Raw genomic sequence first — 20,697 nt, forward strand, 5'->3', positions numbered from 1 at the left:
GTGACCAGGTGAGGAGGAAGGTGGGTGTGTGGGAGGAGGCGGGGGGGGACGAAGTAAGAAGCTGGGAGGTGACAGGTGTGACCAGGTGAGGGGGAAGGTGGGTGTGTGGGAGGTGGGGTGGGGATGAAGTAAGAAGCTGGGAGGTGACAGGTGTGACCAGGTGAGGGGGAAGGTGGGTGTGTGGGAGGCGGGAGGGATGAAGTAAGAAGCTGGGAGGTGACAGGTAGAAAAGGTGAAGGGCTGAAGAAGGAGGAATCTGATAGGAAAGGAGAGCGACCCTGGAAGAAAGGGAAGGAGGACAGGAACCAGAGAAAGGTAATGGCCAGGTGGGAAGAAGAAAACAGGTGAGAGGGGAATCAGAATGGGGAAAGGAGAAAGAGAGATGTGGGGGAGAGAGAGAAATTACCAGAATTTGGAGAGATTGATATTCCAGTTCAGATTGGAGGCTAACTAGACATAATATGAGATGTTGCTCTCCGACCTGAGAGTGCCTCATTGTGGAGGCCACAGGCTCACATATCGGAATGGGAATGGGGAATGGGATTCAAATGTTTGGCCTTTGGGAAATCCTGCTGTTTTATGGAGGTGAAAGCCATTTGCCCAATGAACATCAAGCCATGAAGAGCTGCAGTCTCCATCACCCAGACTATGTTTGAAGAATGCTCAGAAAGGTCAAAAGGAAAATGGCACGAACCCCATCTGGTCAATCAACCCCTTATCTGCACGATAAATAGTTAAATTAGCCTTTATTGCAAATGAGCTGGAGTATTTGGAGTGGCTGCCAGGGACTGGTGCTGTTCCATGGGGGTCTGTGTTGAAACCACTTCTTTTCATGTCACATGTCAATGGTCTGAATGAGAGAACTGATGGCTTTGTGCCCAAGATTTTGGACAATACAAAGATAAATGGAGGAGCAGGTAGTTTTGAGGAAGCAGGAAGGCTGCAACGGGCAAAGAAGAGACAGACGATATAGAGTGTAGAGAAATGTATAGCCATGCAGTTTGGTTGAGGGAATAAAGGTATTGACTATTTTCAAAGTGGGCAGGTAATTTAGAAACCAGAAGTGCAAAGGGACTTAGGAGTCCTGGTACAGGATTCTCTGAAAAGTTATCTTACAAGTTGAGTTGAAATGTTAGCATTCATTTTAAGAGGATTAGAATTTAAGAGCAATTATGTAATACTGAGGCTTTATATAGCATTGGGCAGACCACACTTAGAATGGTGTGGGCAGTATTGGGCCCCTTATCACAGAAAAGATGTGCTGAAATTTTAGAGAGTCCAGGGCAGGTCATTGAGAATGATCCCAGGAATGAAAGGGTTAACATTTGAGGACTGTTTGGTGGCTCTGGGCCACCACTCACAGGGTTTAGAAGAATCAAAATTCTAAAGCAATCAATAATTGAAAGGCCTATACAGTATAGAGTGGATACGGAGAGGATGTTTACAATGGTGGCAGAGTGCAGGACCAGAGAGCACAGAATACAAGGACATTCCTTTAGAACAGAGATGAGGAGGAATTTCTTTAGCCAGAGGATGGTGAATCTGTGGGACTCATTGCAACCTCCGGCTGTGGTGGCCAAGTCATTGGGCATATTTAAAGTGGATATTGATAGGTTCTTGATTAGTCAGGGTGTCAAAGGTCACAGGGAGAAGGCAGGAGACTGAGGTTGAGAGGGATAATAAATCAGCCAAGATAGAAGGGCAAAGCAGATTCAGTTGGTCAATGACTATTTCTGGCAGCTCATTCCAAACATGGACCCCAATTTGTGTGAAGAACTATACACATAAAATGCTAGAGGAACTCAATAAGTCAGGCAGCATTTATAGAAATGAGTAAACAATGGATATTTCATCAGGACAGATGAGCGGTCTCGGCCTGACACAATGACTCTTTATTCCTTTCCATAGATGCTGCCTGACCTGCTGAGTTCCTCCAGAATTTTGTGTGTGTTATACTGATGTCCTGTTCATTCACCGTCACCAGGTCTAAATCAGGAGCTTAAGGTAAAGGAACTCTTAGGAGACAGTGATCATAATATGATAGAATTCACCCTGCAATTTGAGAGGGAGAAGCGAAAGTCAGATATATCAGTATTACAGTGGAGTAAAGGAAATTACAGAGGAGCATAAGAAAGTTGATTGGAAGAGGACACGAGCAGCGATGACGGCAGATCAGTAATGGCTAGAGCTTCTGGGAGCACTGCAAGGCACTGGATAGATGCATCCCAAAGAAAAATACTTTTTTTAAAGGCAGGATGATGCAACCATAGCTGACAAGTGAAGTTAAAGCTAACATAAAAGCCAAAGAGAGGGCAGATAATAAAGCGAAAAATTAGTGGGAAGTTAGAGGATTGGGAAGCTTTTAAAAATGAACAGAAAGCAATTAAATCATACTGGAAAACAGTATGATGGAGTGCAGGATGAGCCAGCAGGATTACAAGTAGATGATAGGTGTAACATGAATGTAAGGAAGGACAAGACAACGACTGGGTACAAGTGCAGACAGAACAAAGGGTGAAATTGCACCACAGAGGCAAAATTCAAAAGGGCGAAGAATTCAGGACTGAAGGAGCTGTATTTAGATGCACATAGCATTCGGAATATGGTGGACTAACTCGTGGCACAATGAGAGATTGGTCAGTATGACGTTGTGGGCATTACTGAGTTGTGGCTGAAAGAAGGCCACAGTTGGGAGCTTAACATCAAAGGATATACTACGTATCGAAAGGACAAGCAGGAAGGTGGTGGTGTGACTCTTTTGGTAAGAGATGGAATTACATCTTTAGAAAGAATTGCCATAGGGTCAGAGAATGTTGAATCTTTGTGGTTGGAGTTAGGAAGCTACAAGAGTAACGGGAACCATATATAGGCCTCCTGAGAGAGGTTACTGAAGAGATGACAGATGCATTGGTCATGGTCTTTCAAGAATCACTGGATTCTGGCATGATATCAGAGGACTGGAAGATTGCAAATGTCACTCTGTTCTTTAAGAAGGGGGGAATGGCAAAAGAAAGAAAAGTGTCGGCAAGTTAGCCACAGCTGAGTGGTTTGGAAAGTGCTGGAGTCCATTATTAAGGATGAGGTTTTGGGGCACCTGCAGACTAATGATAAAATAAGTCAAAGTCATCATGGTTTCTGTAAAGGGAAATCTTGCCTGACAAATTTGTTAGAGTTCTTCAAAGAAGTAACAAGCAGGGTGGACAAAGGAGAGGCAGTGGATGTCATTTACTTGGATTTTCAGAAGGTGTTTGATAAGGTGTCTCACATGATACTGCTTAACAAGATAAAATCCTATGGTGTTACAGGAAAGGTACTGGCATGGATAGAGGAATGGCTGACAGGCAGGAGGCAGTGACTGGGAATAAAAGGGGCCTTTTCTGATTGGCTGCCGGTGACTAGTGGTGTTCCTCAGGGGTCAGTATTGGGACCGCTACTTTTCACATTGTTTGTTAATGACTTGTACAGTGGAATTGATGATTGCGAGACAGAATTTGTGGATGATACAAAGATAGGTGGAGGGGTAGATAGTGCTGAGGAAGCAATGTGATTGCAGCAGGACTTAGACAAATTGGAAGAATGGACAAAAAGCGGCAGATGGAATGCAGTGTTGGGAATTGTACTAGAAACATAGAACATAGAAAACATAGAAAGTAGGTGCAGGAATAGGCCATTCGGCCCTTCCAGCCTGCACCGCCATTCAGTATGATCATGGCTGATCATCCAACTCAGAACTCTGTACCTGCTATAGAAACATATTAGAAACTATTATGCATTTTGGTAAAAAAGTACAACAGTGCAGACTATTATCTAAATAGGGAGAAATTTCAAACATCAGAGGTCAGAGGGACTTAGGAGTCCTTGTGCAAGACTCCCAGAAGGTTAATTTACAGGTTGAGTCTGGGGTGAAGAAGGCAAATTCAATGTTGAAAGTACTAGATAGGATGGATGTGGAGAGGATGTTTCCTTTGGTGGGGGTATACAGAACTAGAGGGCACGGCCTCAAAATTGAGGGATGACCTTTTAGAACAGGAGAACTTTTTTTAGCCAGAGAGTAGTGGAATGCTCTGCCACAGACTGTGGTGGAGGCTAAGTCCATGCATATATTTAAGGCAGAAGTTGATAGTTTCCTGTTTGGTCAGGGCATCAAAAGATATGGCGAGAAGGCAGGTATTTGGGGTTAAGTGGGATCCAGGATCAGCCATGATAGAATGGTGGAGCAGACTCGATGGGCTGAATGGCCTAATTCTTTTCCTATGTCTTATGGTCTTATGGTCTAAATAATTCATAGGGAGGGAAAAGATGAAATATGAAGATAAGCTTGCCAATATTGTCAAAAAATACCAAAAAATTTTTCAGATATATAAAGTGTAAAAGAGAGGCAAGAATAGATACTGAACACTGAAGAGGTAGTAATAGGAGACAAGGAAATGGTGGAGGAACTTAGTAAGTATTTTGCATCAGTCTTCACTGTGGAAGACACTAACAGAATGCCAGAAATGTGAGAGTGTCGGGGGGCAGATGTGAGTGCTGTTGCTATTACTAAGGAGAAGATACTTGGGAAATTGAAAGTTCTGAAGGTAGATAACCCAGCTGGAGCAGATGGACTACACCTGTGTTCTGAAAGAGGTAGCCGAAGAGATTTTGGAAGCATTAGTAATACTCTTGCATTAGATTCTGGTGTGGTGCCGGGGGACTGGGAAATTGCATATGTCAAGAAGGGAGGGAAGCAGAAGAAAATAAATTATTGGCCAGTTAGCCTGACCTCAGTGGTTGCAAAGATTTTGGAGTCGATTTTTAAAGATGATGTTTTGAGGTACTTGGAGGTATATGATAAAGTAGGCCATAGTCAGCATGGTTTCCTCAAGGGGAAATCCTTTCTGACAAATCTTTTGGAATTCTTTGAGGATAGACAACAGAGAATCAGTGGAGGGTGTATACTTGGATTTTCAGAAGGTCTTTGACAATGTGCCACGCATGAGGCTGCTTAACAAGATAAGAGCCCATGGTATTACAGGAAAGATACTAGCATGGATAGAGCATTAGCTGATTGACAGGAGGCAAAGAATAAAGGAATAAAGGAAGTCTTTTCTGGCTGGCTGCCGGTGAGTAGTGTTATTCCACAGGGGTCTGTGTTGGGACCAATTCTTTTTCAATTGTATGTCAATAATTTGGATGACGGAATTGATGGGGTAGGTAGTGTTGAGGAAGCAGGGAGACTGCAGAAAGACCTAGACGGATTGGGAAAATGGGCAAAGAAGTGGCAGATGGAATACAATGTTGGGATGTGTATGGTCATACACTTTGGTTGAAGGAATAAAAGGGTGGACTATTTTATAAATGGGGAGCAAGTTTAGAAACCCAATTCACAAAGGGACTTGGGAGTCCTTGTGTACGATTCCCTAAAGGATAATTTGCAGGTTGGGTCTGGTGAGGAAGGCAAATAAAATGTTAGCATCCATTTTGAAAGGATCAGAATATAAAATCAAGGATGTTGAGGAAACTGGCTGACATTGGAGAGGGTTCAGAAGATGTTCATAAAAATGATTCTGGGAATGAAATGGTTATTGTATGAGGAGTGATTGGTGACTCTGGACCTGTACCCACTGGAATTTAGAAGAATGAAGGGGTATCTCATTGAAACGTATTGAATATTGCAAGGCCAAGATAGAATGAACATGGAGAGGATGCTTCCTATGGTGGGGGAGTCCTGACCAGTGGGCACAGTCTCAGGATAGAGGGACGTCCATTTAGAACAGAGTGGAAGAGCAATTTCTTTATCCAGAGGGTGGTGAATTCTGCAGAATTTGTTGCTATAGTCAGCTGTGGAGGCCAGGTCAATGGGTATATTTCAGGCAGAGCTGATAGACTTTCGATTAGTAAACAGTTACGGGAAAAGGTAGGAGAATGGGGTTGAGAGGGAAATGGATCAGCCATGATGAAATGGCAGAGAAGACTCAAATAGCCTAATTCTGCTCCTATGTCTTATGGTCTAAACCCTGGAACTCTTCCCAACCAGCACCTGCAAGATAGAGTTCATTTTAGAGAAGTGTGAAGTGATTCACTTTGGAAGATCACATCTGAAGGCAGGGTACAGGGTTAATGGCAGGATACATAATGTTGTTATGGACTCTGTTCAATGTACAGAGGGTTGGATTGAGCACTGTGCCCTACATGTCAGTAAATCTGAGTTCAGAACTTTCATGTTGACAGGGATTAAAAGGAGCAAAAGGCAATCATGGCGAGGCGGGAGCACCCGGTTTACCGGTGAGTAACCCTCACTTCATCTGTGTGTACTTGAGAGCATTTGATGGCAGTCCGGTAGCGTAACGGTTAGCCCGGTAGCGTAACGGTTAGCACAATGCTTTACAGTGCCTCTGACTTGGGTTCAATTCTGCCGCGTTTGTAAGAGGTGAGAGGGTTCTTCCCGTGACCGTCTGGGTTTTCTCCAAGTGCTTTGGTTTCATTCCACATCTCGGCAATGTAGAAGTTAGGGTTAGTAAGTTGTGGGCATGCTACACTGGCGTTGGAAGAGTAGCAACACTTGTAAGATGCCCCCAGCACATCCTCAGAGTGTGTTAGTTGTTGATGCAAGTGACACATTTCACTGTGTTACATAGAACACAGAACATTACTCCACAGTACAGGCCCTTCAGCCCAAAAGGATGGGCTGACCTTTTAGCCTACTTTAAAATCAACCTAACTCTTCCTTCCCACATAATCCTCCATTTTTCTATCATCCATTGCCTATCTAAAGAGTTTCTTAAATGTCCCTCATGTATCTGCCTCTACCACCCCTGGTAGGGTGTTCCACACACCACCCCTAGTCTCTGTGTTTAAAAATAATCATCCCTCGACATCCCCCTTGTACTTTCCTCCAGTCGCCTTAAAATTATGCCCCTTGCATTAGCCATTTATGCCTTGGGAAAAACGTTCTAGCCCTCCACTCAATCTATGCCTCCTATCAACTCTCTCCGACTGGCCCCCAGTCACTGTCCTAGGGAGGAGCAGGTTAGTAAGAAACCACGAGGAGGGAGATTGTCACCATTGTACTGTTGTCACCTGTAACAAGGTACAGTACAGCATAGCATTCCTACAAATCAATTCATTACACAGTGCATTGAAGTAAACCAGGGGAAAACAATAACAGAATGCAGAATAAAGTGTTACAGCTACAGAGAAAGTTTAGTACAGGTAGACAACAAGGTGCAAGATCATAACAAGGTAGGCTGTGAGGTGAAGAGTCTATTTCATTGAGTTGCCATTGAGCCTGGGGACAAGTGCTTTCAGGCTTTTGTATCTTCTGCCTGATTGGGGGGGGAGGGGTTTGATACATATGAGAATCAGCCATGGATCATCAAGTTCAAAACTAGCAGACACAATGAGAAAGACAACTATAGGAACAGATGCTGAAGGAGGAGAACTGCATCCTACTCGCAGTGTGAGCTCCTTCAGGGAGCTGCTTTGGAAACAGACCATGGGTCAATCTCATGTACACCGATAATGAGGCTGTGTTAATTGTCCCTATATCGAAACCCCCCGGGGTGAGACCAATGTAGACTGCAGAAGGTTCAGCTTGACATTCGGAACAGTACAGCACAGGAACAGCCCCTATGGTCCACAATGTCTGATGCTGATCTAACCATCTAACGGCCAACACCTGATCCCTATCCTTCCATCCCTTGTCTGTTCATTTGCCTGTCTAAAAGACTCTTCAATGTTGCAGATGTACTTTCTTCAACCACCATCCCGGCAACCTGTTCCAGACACCCACCATTCTGTAAAATAATGTGCCCTCTCATCTCCTTTAAACTTTCCCCAACTCACCTTAAACCTGTAGTATGCCCTCCAGTATTTGTCATTTCCACCCTATCGATATCACTCATTATTTTCTACCAGGTCGCTCCTCAGCGTCCAATACTGCACAGAAAACTGTTCTGGTCGCCTCATTATGCGGAAGCTTCCTGGACATGTCTTACAAAGATAGGCTGAGTGAGTTAGAGCTTTACCCTTTGGAGTGATAGAGGATGAGAGGAGATGATAAGACGCATCTGTAGATTGGACAGTCAGAGACTTTTTTTCCCAGGGTGGAAATAGCTCATACAAAGGTGCATAATTTTAAAGGTGTTTGGAGGAAAGCATAGGGAGGGGGATGGCAGGGGTAGGTTTTTTACACAGAGTGGTGGGTGCATGGAACACCCTGCCAGGGGTGGTGGTAGAGGCAGATACATTTAGTGACATTTAAGAAGCTCTTAGATAGGCACAAGAATGATAGAAAAATGAAGGGTTATGCTGGAGGGCAGGGTTAGGTTGATCTTAGAGTAGGTTAAAAGGTCGGCACAGCATTGTGGGCCGAAGGGCCTGTACTTTTCTATGTTCTTAAAACAATCAAAAACAAGTAAGTACATCAAACATGATCAGAGTCAAATTTGTTCAGGGTTTCTCTCCTAAATCTTTGAAATCCTTCGTGTGAATTACTTCCTCTCAACTATGGCCTTCGATGGTTTTCCACAGTTAAGATGTCCTCCATCTGTAATTCGATGGAACTACTGAATATATTGAAGTAAACTGCAATTTTACTCACTCAAATTGTATTCAATCGTCCACTGTGCTATATTTGTTCCTATGAATATGAAAGGAAGGGGGTTTGTTTTGATGTTGTTGCTTTGTCGCTTGTACTGTTCTGTTTTGTGTGTCCTGTGTTGTTCTGTTGAATGGTGTGAGCATGCTGTGTTGGTGGCGGAGAGTGTGGTGACACTTGCGGGCTGCCCCCAACACATCCTTCCGTGAATTGATTGTTAACACGAATAACCCGTTTCACCGTATGTTTTGATGTACATGTGATAATGAAATCTGAAAAGCTTGATGTTCTCAAAGCTGATGTGTCTACAGTCCCATCACTCTGTGGCTCGTTCAAAGTCACAACCTTCCACATCTTCTCTATCAGAAGCTTCAGCTCTTTACATTGCTAACTCCCTGCCTTCTCTATCAGAAGCCTCAGCTCTCTTAATCCACAGCTCCTTTCTCTCTCTCGGTTCAAAGTTTGAAGTACATGTACGTCACTATGTACAACCTTGAGGTCCATGTTCTTGCAGGCACTTACAGGAAAATAAAGAAATACAATAGAACTTTGAAAAACCACATGTAAACAAAAATTGACAAACAATTGTTGTGCAAAAGAAGAAAAATTGTACAAATAATAAAAAAGTTAATAATACCGAGAATATTAGTTGTAGAGTCCTTGAACGTGAACCCATAGATGGAGGAATCAGTTCAGAGTTGAGTTGACTGAAGTTATCTCTGCTGGTTGTGGGTAACAGCTGTTCCTGAACCTGGTGATGTGGGAGCTAAGGCTCTTGTATCTCTTTCCTGATGGCAGTAGCAAGAAGAGGGCATGGCCTCTTCTGTATTTGATTTCACTCCTGTTTCACTCAGTTTCCACCAACCTTAGCTATCTCTGTCTCTCCTACCATTCAGGGAAGTAGACACTGGGTCCTATCTTACACAATAATTAGGACAATAACTTTCCTCATGCTGTAAAGTTTGGACAAAAGGTGAACAACTTAGGATCTTCATCATTTATCAACTTTGCCTCCAGCTTCCACCCTGCACTTAAATTTTCCCCCAGCCCCACCTTCTTATTCTGGCTTCTGCACCCTTCCTTCCCAATCCTCAGGAAAAGTTCCAGCCCAAAACGTCAACTGTTTATTCCCCTCCATAGATGCTGCCTGACCTGCTGAGTTCGTCCAGCATTTTGTGTGAGTTTTTTTCTGGATTTCCAGCATCTGAAGAATCTCCTGTGTTTACAACTGAGAATCAACCCATCCAGAAAACCCTGGACATATATTTCACAAGCTATGAGGTAGCTCAAGTCCATAAAACCCAGGGAGAAATTGGAAGTTTGCATAGATTCATCATGTCACCAAAGACTTGACTGGTTGTATCATGGCCTGGTATGGAAACAGCAATGGAACTGAAAGTGGTGGATACAGCCTAGTCTATCACAGGCAAAACCCTCTCTGTACTGAGCGCATCTGTATGGATGCAGCAACAAGATAGCAGTGTCAAAGACCACAGCCATCCAAGCCATGTCCTCTTCTCACTGCCACCTTTGGGAAGGAGTACAGAAGCCAGGTTCAGGAACAGATATTACCCCTCGACCATCAGGCTCCTGAACTAGCATGGATAACTCCACTCACCACAACTCTGAACTGATTCCACAACCTACACACTCACTTTTAAGGACTCTTTACAACTCATTCTTAGTATTAGTTATTTTTTACTTGCAAAGTTGTTTTGTTTTTGCACATTGGTTTTTTGGTCAGTCTTTGTTTATGTGTAGGCTTTTGCAAATTCTATTGTATTTCTTATTTTCCTATAAATGCCAGCGAGAAATCAAGATTCAAGCTTCAATAATGTTTAATGTCATTTCCAGTACATGATATTAAAGGAAAACTAAATATTTGTTATTCCGGATCCAATGCAGCACAAAAAACACAATAAGATAAAGAACACAATAATAATAATAATAATAATTATTATTATTATTATAAAGATAAATACATAAAATAACTTATTTCCAAAGATTGATTGTCTGTCCATGAAGAGACAATCAACCTCTAGACACAGACACGGGAGTGTCTGTACGAAAGGTGACTGACAGGAAATGATGAAGTAGTGGTGATTGGGGGTGTGGAGGGGTGGGTTAGTGGGTGGAGGTGTTGATCAGCCTCACTGCTTGGGGAAAGTAACTGTTTTTGGGTCTGGTGGTCCTGCGTAGCCTCCTCCCTGATGGGAGTGAGCCAAAACAGTCCGCGAGCTGGGTGGGTGCACTTTTCTGTATATACCTCCTTGATGCTTTGATGGTGGGTGGGCTGGTGCATTGGGCCATTAGATTGCCCACTGACAAGCCTTCTGTCCACTACGGCACAGTTTCCGTACCACGCAATGACCCAGCTTGTTAGGACGCTCTCTACTGCACAGCTGTAGAATGACACGAGTATGGATGTACAAAGTCCAGTTCTCTTCAGCCTCCTCAGAAAATAAAAGCGTTGGTGAGCTTTCCAGATCGTGTAGAATGTCAAAGTAGTTTATGGTAACATATAGTACGTACTTTGAGAATAGCTTTTACTTTGAACTTTGAATTAAACCCACCCCTTCTCAGTGAAATGAATGACAGATCTGCCACCAATCCCATGCTCCACACGTTGCTATTTATTGACTCATCGTACAGGGCATCACTGGACCACCTGGTACTAAAGGGGTGGCCGGATACCCTGGGCCAAGAGGAAATCCAGGGAATGCTGGAAAACCAGGACTGGCTGGAAGCCGTGGACCGCCTGTAAGTAAATTCCATGCTTTATACGATAAGGTCTTTTAAGAGAGTTTTGGATTGGTACATGGAGCTTAGAAAAATAGAGGGCTATAGGTAAGCCTAGTCATTACTAAGGTAGGGACATGTTCGGCACAACGAAGGGCCTGTATTGTGCTGTAGGTTTTCTATGTTTCTATATCTCCATTCTGACTTTCCAGTAGAGCAGCCAAGCTATCTTCCTGATAATTAAAGGTGATAAACTATGTCCAGAGGGCATCAGAATCAGGTTTATTATCAATGACGTGAAATTGTCCTATTGCGGCAGCAGTACAGGGCAGGCAAATGGATCAGCCATGAAGAAATGGCAGAGCAGACTCGATGGGCCGAGTGGCCTAATTCTGCTCCTGTGACACCTATCAAAAACTACCAGAAATTACAAAATAAATAAATTGTGCAAATAGAGGAATAGTGAGCTAGTGTTCATGGGTTCTTTGTCCATTCAGCATTCAGATAGCAGAGGGGAAGGAATTGTTCCTGAAATGTTGAGTGTGGGTATTCAGGCTCCTGTGCCTCCTGCTTGATGGTGGTAATAAGAAGAGAGCGTGTCCTGGGGAGGTTTCTTAATGATGGATGCAGCCTTCCTCAGACTCAACCTTTTGAAGATGTCCTCGAATGTGAGGAGGGTTCTCTCTGAGTTGGAGCTGGCTTACTCCACAACCGTCTGCTGGCTCTTTTGTTCCTAGTCTCTGGAGCCTCCATACCAGGCTGAGAGACAACCAGTCAGAATGCCCTCCATGGGATATCTGTGGACATTTGCTTTAATGTCACACCAAACTTCTCAAACTCCCAATGAAGTACACCACTGGCATGTCTTCGTCCTGATTGCATCAATATGGTGGGCACTGGACAGAACCTCTGAGATGCTGACACACTCAAATCTGAATCTTCTCTTTCTTTCCACCGCTGAACCCTCAGTGAGACGCTCAACAGCAGGAAGCTATTTTGCAGCCTCATAAAACACTAGTTATGCACAGCTGGAGAGACGCATACAGTTCTGGTCGCCCAATACAGGAAGGATATCAGACCTGCTGAAGAGGTTAGCCAGACTGCTCCCTTGATTAAAGAGCATGAGCTATAATGAAAGGTTGGACAAAAATGGGATTTTTTTTTGGAGCAATGAAAGCTGAGGGGATATACGTTAGAAAATCAAGGCCGAGACTGTTCTGGTGATGAATGAGGTTGGGACTGTTCTGGAGATGAATGAGGTTGGGACTGTTCTGGAGATGAATGAGGTTGGGACTGTTCTGGTGATGAATGAGGTGGGACTGTTCTGGTGATGAATGAGGTTGGGACTGTTCTGGAGATGAATGAGGTTGGGACTGTTCTGGTGATGAATGAGGTGGGACCGTTCTGGAGATGAATGAGGTTGGGACCGTTCTGGAGATGAATGAGGTTGGGACTGTTCTGGTGATGAATGAGGTGGGACTGTTCTGGAGATGAATGAGGTTGGGACTGTTCTGGTGATGAATGAGGTTGGGACTGTTCTGGAGATGAATGAGGTTGGGACTGCTCTGGTGATGAATGAGGTTGGGACTGTTCTGGTGATGAATGAGGTGGGACTGTTCTGGAGATGAATGAGGTTGGGACTGTTCTGGTGATGAATGAGGTGGGACTGTTCTGGTGATGAATGAGGTGGGACTGTTCTGGAGATGAATGAGTTTGAGACTGTTCTGGTGATGAATGAGGTGGGACTGTTCTGGAGATGAATGAGGTTGGGACTGTTCTGGTGATAAACGAAATCAGGACTGTTCTGGTGACAAATGATGCTGGGACTGTTCCTGTGATAAATATAGACCAGACTGATTTGGTGATGAATGATGCTGGGACTTTTCAGGTGACAAACATGATTGGGATTATTCTGATGATGACAGAGATCGGACAGTTTTAGTGATGAACGAGTTTGGAACTCAAACACAGTTCGATGTGCGAACTGTTCCTGTCATGAATGATGTTCGGACTGTACGTGTGATGAATGATGTTGGGAGTGTTCCTGTAACGAATAATGTCGGGACTGTTCCTGTGATGAACAATATTTGGACTGTTCCTGTGATAAACGATGTTCGGAATGTTCCTGTGATGAATGATGTTGGGACTGTTCCCATGATGAACGATGTTGGGACTATTCCTGTGATGAACGATGTTCAGACTGTTCCTGTCATGAACGAGGTTGGGACTGTTCCTGTGATGAACGATGTTGGGAATGTTCCTGTTCTGAACGATGTTGGGACTGTTCCTGTGATGAGCGATGTTCGGACTGTTCTTGTCATGAACGATGTCGGGACTTTTCCTGTGATGAACGATGTTGGGACTGTTCCTGTGATGAATGATGTTGGGCCTGTTCCTGTGATGAACGATGTTGGGACTGTTCCTGTGATGAATGATGTTGGGCCTGTTCCTCTGATGACTGATGTTCAGACTGTTCCTGTCATGAACGATGTCGGGACTGTTCCTGTGATGAATGATGTTGGGCCTGTTCCTGTGATGAACGACGTTGGGACTGTTCCTCTGATGACTGATGTTCGGACTGTTCCTGTCATGAATAATGTTTGGACTGTCCCTGTGATGAACGATGTTGGGACTGTTCCTCTGATGACTGATGTTCAGACTGTTCCTGTCATGAACGATGTCGGGACTGTTCCTATGATGAACGATGTTGGGACTGTTCCTCTGATGACTGATGTTCGGACTGTTCCTGTCATGAATAATGTTTGGACTGTCCCTGTGATGAACGATGTTGGGACTGTTCCTCTGATGACTGATGTTCGGACTGTTCCTGTCATGAACGATGTCAGGACTGTTCCTATGATGAACAATGTTGGGACTGTTCCTGTGCTGAACGATTTTACGACTGTTCCTGTGATGAACGATGTCGGGACTGTTCCTATGATTAACGATGTTGGGACTGTTCCTGTGATGAACAATATTTGCACTGTTCCTGTGATAAACGATGTTCGAACTGTTCCTGTGATGAACGATGTTTGGACTGTTCCTGTGATGAACAATATCGGGACTGTTCCTGTGTTGAACGATATCGGGACTGTTCCTGTGTTGAACGATATCGGGACTGTTCCTGTGATGAACAATATTTGGACTGTTCCTGTGTTGAACGATATCGGGACTGTTCCTGTGATGAACGATATTCGGACTGTTCCTGTGATGAACGATGCAGGGACTGTTCCTGTGATGAACGATGTCGGGACTGTTCCTCTGATGAAGGATGTTGGGACTGTTCCTGTGAAGAACAATGTTCGGACTGTTCCTGTCATGAACGTTGTCGGGACTGTTCCTGTGATGAACGATGTTCGGATTGTTCCTGTGATGAACGATGTTGGGACTGTTCCTGTTCTGAACGATGTTGGGACTGTTCCTGCGATGAACGATGTTTGGACTGTTCCTGTCATGAACGATGTCGGGACTGTTCCTGTGCTGAACGATGTTGGGACTGTTCCTGTGATCAACGATGTTGGAACCGTTCTTGTGATGCGTGATGTTCGGAATTTTCCTGTCATGAACGATGACGTGACTGTTCCTGTGATGAACGATGTTCGGACTGATCCTGTGATGAACGATGTTCGGACTGTTCCTGTGATGAACGATGTTGAGACTGTTCCTCTGTTGAACGATGTTGGGACTGTTCCACTGATGACTGATGTTCGGACTGTTCCTGTCATGAATGATGTCGGGACTGTTCCTATGATGAACGATATTCAGACTGTTCCTATGATGAACGATGTTGGGACTGTTCCTCTGTTGAACGATGTTGGGACTGTTCCACTGATGACTGATGTTCGGACTGTTCCTGTCATGAATGATGTCGGGACTGTTCCTATGATGAACGATATTCAGACTGTTCCTGTGATGAACGATATTGGGGCTGTCCCTGTCATGAACTATGTTGGGACTGTTCCTGTCATGCATGATGCTGGGAGTGTTCCTGTAATGAACAATGTCAGGACTGTTCCTGTGATGAACAATATTTGGACTGTTCCTGTGTTGAACGATATCGGGACTGTTCCTGTGATGAACGATATTCGGACTGTTCCTGTGATGAACGATATTGGGGCTGTTCCTGTGATGAACGATGCAGGGACTGTTCCAGTGATGAAGGATGTCGGGACTGTTCCTCTGATGAAGGATGTTGGGACTGTTCCTGTGAAGAACGATGTTCGGACTGTTCCTGTCATGAACGTTGTCGGGACTGTTCCTGTGATGAACGATGTTCGGATTGTTCCTGTGATGAACGATGTTGGGACTGTTCCTGTGATGAACGATGTTGGGACTGTTCCTGTGATGTACAATTTTGGGACTGTTCCTGTCACAAACGATGTTGGGAGTGTTCCTGTAATGAAGAATGTTCGGACTGTTATTGTGATGAACGATGCTCGGACTGTTCCTGTGATGAACGATGTTGGGACTGTTCCTGTGATGAACGATGTTGGGACTGTTCCTGTCACAAACGATGTTGGGAGTGTTCCTGTAATGAAGACTGTTCGGACTGTTATTGTGATGAACGATGCTCGGACTGTTCCTGTCATGAACGATATTCGGACTGTTCCTGTGATAAAAGATGTTGGGACTGTTCCTGTGATGACCGATGTTCAGACTGTTCCTGTCATGAACGATGTTGGGACTGTTCCTGTGATGTACAATGTTGAGATTGTTCCTGTGATGAACGATGTTGGGACTGTTCCTGTGATGACCGATGTTCAGACTGTTCCTGTCATGAACGATGTTGGGACTGTTCCTGTGATGTACAATGTTGAGATTGTTCCTGTGATGAACGATGTCGGGACTGTTCCTGTGATGAACGATATTCGGACTGTTCCTGTGATGAACGATGTTGGGACTGTTCCTGTGATGAACGATGTTCAGACTGTTCCTGTCATGAACAATGTCAGTACTGTTCCTGTGATGAATGATGTTCGGACTTTTCCAGTGATGAACGATGTTGGGACTGTTCCTGTGATGAACGATGTTCGGACTGTTCCTGTGATGCATAATGTTCGGACGTTTCCTGTGATGAACAATGTTGCGACTGTTGCTCAGATGAAGAATGTTCTGACTGTTCCTGTGATGAACGACGTTGGGAGTTTTCCTGTAATGAACAATATATGCACTATTCCTGTGATGAATGATTTTCGGTCTTTTCCTGTGATGAACGATATTGGGACAGTTCCTGTGATTAACTATGTTGGGGCGTTCTTTTGCTGAACGATGTTATGACTGTTCCTGTGATGAATAATGTTCGGACTGTTCCTGTGATGAATGATGTTATGACTGTTCCTGTGATGAATAATGTTCGGACTGTTCCTGTGATGAATAATGTTCGGACTGTTCCTGTGATGAACGATGTCGGGACTGTTCCTGTGATGAACGATGTCGGGACTGTTCCTGTGATGAATGATGTTCGAACTGTTCCTGTTATGAATGATGTCGGCACTGTTCCTGTGATGACCGATGTTCGGACTGTTCCTGTGATGAACGATGTCGGGACTGTTCCTGTGATGAATGATGTTTGGATTGTTCCTGTTATGAATGATGTCGGCACTGTTCCTGTGATGAACCATGTTGGGACTGTTCCTGTCATGCATGATGTTGGGAGTGTTCCTGTAATGAACAATGTCAGGATTGTTCCCGTGATGAACGATGTTGGGACTGTTCCTGTGATGTACAATTTTGGGACTGTTCCTGTCACAAACGATGATGGAGTGTTCCTGTAATGAAGAATGTTCGGACTGTTATTGTGATGAACGATGCTCGGACTGTTCCTGTCATGAACGATATTCGGACTGTTCCTGTGATAAAAGATGTTGGGACTGTTCCTGTGATGACCGATGTTCAGACTGTTCCTGTCATGAATGATGTTGGGACTGTTCCTGTGATGTACAATGTTGAGATTGTTCCTGTGATGAACGATGTTGGGACTGTTCCTGTGATGACCGATGTTCAGACTGTTCCTGTCATGAACGATGTTGGGACTGTTCCTGTGATGTACAATGTTGAGATTGTTCCTGTGATGAACGATGTCGGGACTGTTCCTGTGATGAACGATATTCGGACGGTTCCTGTGATGAACGATGTTGGGACTGTTCCTGTGATGACCGATGTTCAGACTGTTCCTGTCATGAACGATGTTGGGACTGTTCCTGTGATGTACAATGTTGAGATTGTTCCTGTGATGAACGATGTCGGGACTGTTCCTGTGATGAACGATATTCGGACTGTTCCTGTGATGAACGATGTTGGGACTGTTCCTGTGATGACCGATGTTCAGACTGTTCCTGTCATGAACGATGTTGGGACTGTTCCTGTGATGTACAATGTTGAGATTGTTCCTGTGATGAACGATGTTGGGACTGTTCCTGTGATGAACGATATTCGGACTGTTCCTGTGATGAACGATGTTGGGACTGTTCCTGTGATGAACGATGTTCAGACTGTTTTGTCATGAACAATGTCAGTACTGTTCCTGTGATGAATGATGTTCGGACTTTTCCAGTGATGAACGATGTTGGGACTGTTCCTGTGATGAACGATGTTCGGACTGTTCCTGTGATGCATAATGTTCGGACGTTTCCTGTGATGAACAATGTTGCGACTGTTGCTCAGATGAAGAATGTTCTGACTGTTCCTGTGATGAACGACGTTGGGAGTTTTCCTGTAATGAACAATATATGCACTATTCCTGTGATGAATGATTTTCGGTCTTTTCCTGTGATGAACGATATTGGGACAGTTCCTGTGATTAACTATGTTGGGACGTTCTTTTGATGAACGATGTTATGACTGTTCCTGTGATGAATAATGTTATGACTGTTCCTGTGATGAATAATGTTCGGACTGTTCCTGTGATGAATGATGTTTGGATTGTTCCTGTTATGAACGATGTTGGGACTGTTCCTATGATGAACGATGTTATGACTGTTCCTGTGATGAATAATGTTCGGACTGTTCCTGTGATGAACGATGTCGGGACTGTTCCTGTGATGAACGATGTCAGGACTGTTCCTGTGATGAATGATGTTCGAACTGTTCCTGTTATGAATGATGTCGGCACTGTTCCTGTGATGACCGATGTTCGGACTGTTCCTGTGATGAACGATGTCGGGACTGTTCCTGTGATGAATGATGTTTGGATTGTTCCTGTTATGAATGATGTCGGCACTGTTCCTGTGATGAACCAAGTTGGGACTGTTCCTGTCATGCATGATGTTGGGAGTGTTCCTGTAATGAACAATGTCAGGATTGTTCCCGTGATGAACGATGTTGGGACTGTTCCTGTGATGTACAATTTTGGGACTGTTCCTGTCACAAACGATGTTGGAGTGTTCCTGTAATGAAGAATGTTCGGACTGTTATTGTGATGAACGATGCTCGGACTGATCCTGTGATGAACGATGTTCGGACTGTTCCTGTGATGAACGATATTAGGACTGTTCCTGTGATGAATGATATTGGGACTGTTCGTGTGATGACCGATATTCAGACTGTTCCTGTGATGCATAATGTTCGGACTGTTCCTGTCATGAACCATGTTGGGACTGTTCCTGTGATGAACGATGTTCGGACTGTTCCTGTGATGCATAATTTTCAGAAGTTTCCTGTGATGAACAATCTTGGGACTGTTGCTCAGATGAAGGATGTTCTGACTGTTCCTGTCATGAACAATATTTGCACTGTTCCTGTCATGAACGATGTTGGGACTGTTCCTGTGATGTACAATGTTGAGATTGTTCCTGTGATGAACGATGTCGGGACTGTTCCTGTGATGAACGATATTCGGACTGTTCCTGTGATGAACGATGTTGGGACTGTTCCTGTGATGACCGATGTTCAGACTGTTCCTGTCATGAACGATGTTGGGACTGTTCCTGTGATGTACAATGTTGAGATTGTTCCTGTGATGAACGATGTTGGGACTGTTCCTGTGATGAACGATATTCGGACTGTTCCTGTGATGAACGATGTTGGGACTGTTCCTGTGATGAACGATGTTCAGACTGTTTTGTCATGAACAATGTCAGTACTGTTCCTGTGATGAATGATGTTCGGACTTTTCCAGTGATGAACGATGTTGGGACTGTTCCTGTGATGAACGATGTTCGGACTGTTCCTGTGATGCATAATGTTCGGACGTTTCCTGTGATGAACAATGTTGCGACTGTTGCTCAGATGAAGAATGTTCTGACTGTTCCTGTGATGAACGACGTTGGGAGTTTTCCTGTAATGAACAATATATGCACTATTCCTGTGATGAATGATTTTCGGTCTTTTCCTGTGATGAACGATATTGGGACAGTTCCTGTGATTAACTATGTTGGGACGTTCTTTTGATGAACGATGTTATGACTGTTCCTGTGATGAATAATGTTCGGACTGTTCCTGTGATGAATGATGTTTGGATTGTTCCTGTTATGAACGATGTTGGGACTGTTCCTATGATGAACGATGTTATGACTGTTCCTGTGATGAATAATGTTCGGACTGTTCCTGTGATGAACGATGTCGGGACTGTTCCTATGATGAACGATGTTATGACTGTTCCTGTGATGACCGATGTTCGGACTGTTCCTGTGATGAACGATGTCGGGACTGTTCCTGTGATGAATGATGTTTGGATTGTTCCTGTTATGAATGATGTCGGCACTGTTCCTGTGATGAACCAAGTTGGGACTGTTCCTGTCATGCATGATGTTGGGAGTGTTCCTGTAATGAACAATGTCAGGATTGTTCCCGTGATGAACGATGTCGGGACTGTTCCTGTGATGTACAATTTTGGGACTGTTCCTGTCACAAACGATGTTGGAGTGTTCCTGTAATGAAGAATGTTCGGACTGTTATTGTGATGAACGATGCTCGGACTGATCCTGTGATGAACGATGTTCGGACTGTTCCTGTGATGAACGATATTAGGACTGTTCCTGTGATGAATGATATTGGGACTGTTCGTGTGATGACCGATATTCAGACTGTTCCTGTGATGCATAATGTTCGGACTGTTCCTGTCATGAACCATGTTGGGACTGTTCCTGTGATGAACGATGTTCGGACTGTTCCTGTGATGATCGATGTCGGGACTGTTCCTGTGATGAACGATGTTCGGATTGTTCCTGTGATGAACGATGCTCGGACTGATCCTGTGATGAACGATGTTCGGACTGTTCCTGTGATGAACGATATTAGGACTGTTCCTGTGATGAATGATATTGGGACTGTTCGTGTGATGACCGATATTCAGACTGTTCCTGTGATGCATAATGTTCGGACTGTTCCTGTCATGAACCATGTTGGGACTGTTCCTGTGATGAACGATGTTCGGACTGTTC

At 44.2% G+C, this 20,697-nt stretch overlaps 1 protein-coding gene across 4 annotated transcripts in view; it reads left to right on the forward strand.

Annotated features, from left to right (window-relative positions):
• Nucleotides 1–20,697, forward strand: part of LOC140736680 (uncharacterized) — a 493,430-nt gene that overhangs the window by 370,640 nt on the left and 102,093 nt on the right. For all 4 annotated transcript variants that reach the window (XM_073062508.1, XM_073062505.1, XM_073062507.1 and 1 more), the window contains 2 exons: nt 6,211–6,264; nt 11,231–11,338. In XM_073062508.1, coding sequence (XP_072918609.1) covers nt 6,211–6,264; nt 11,231–11,338 — 162 coding nt within the window. The remainder of the gene's footprint in view (nt 1–6,210; nt 6,265–11,230; nt 11,339–20,697) is intronic.

Source organism: Hemitrygon akajei, chromosome 12, assembly GCF_048418815.1.
Source record: "Hemitrygon akajei chromosome 12, sHemAka1.3, whole genome shotgun sequence".
Classification (NCBI taxonomy): Eukaryota; Metazoa; Chordata; class Chondrichthyes; order Myliobatiformes; family Dasyatidae; genus Hemitrygon; species Hemitrygon akajei.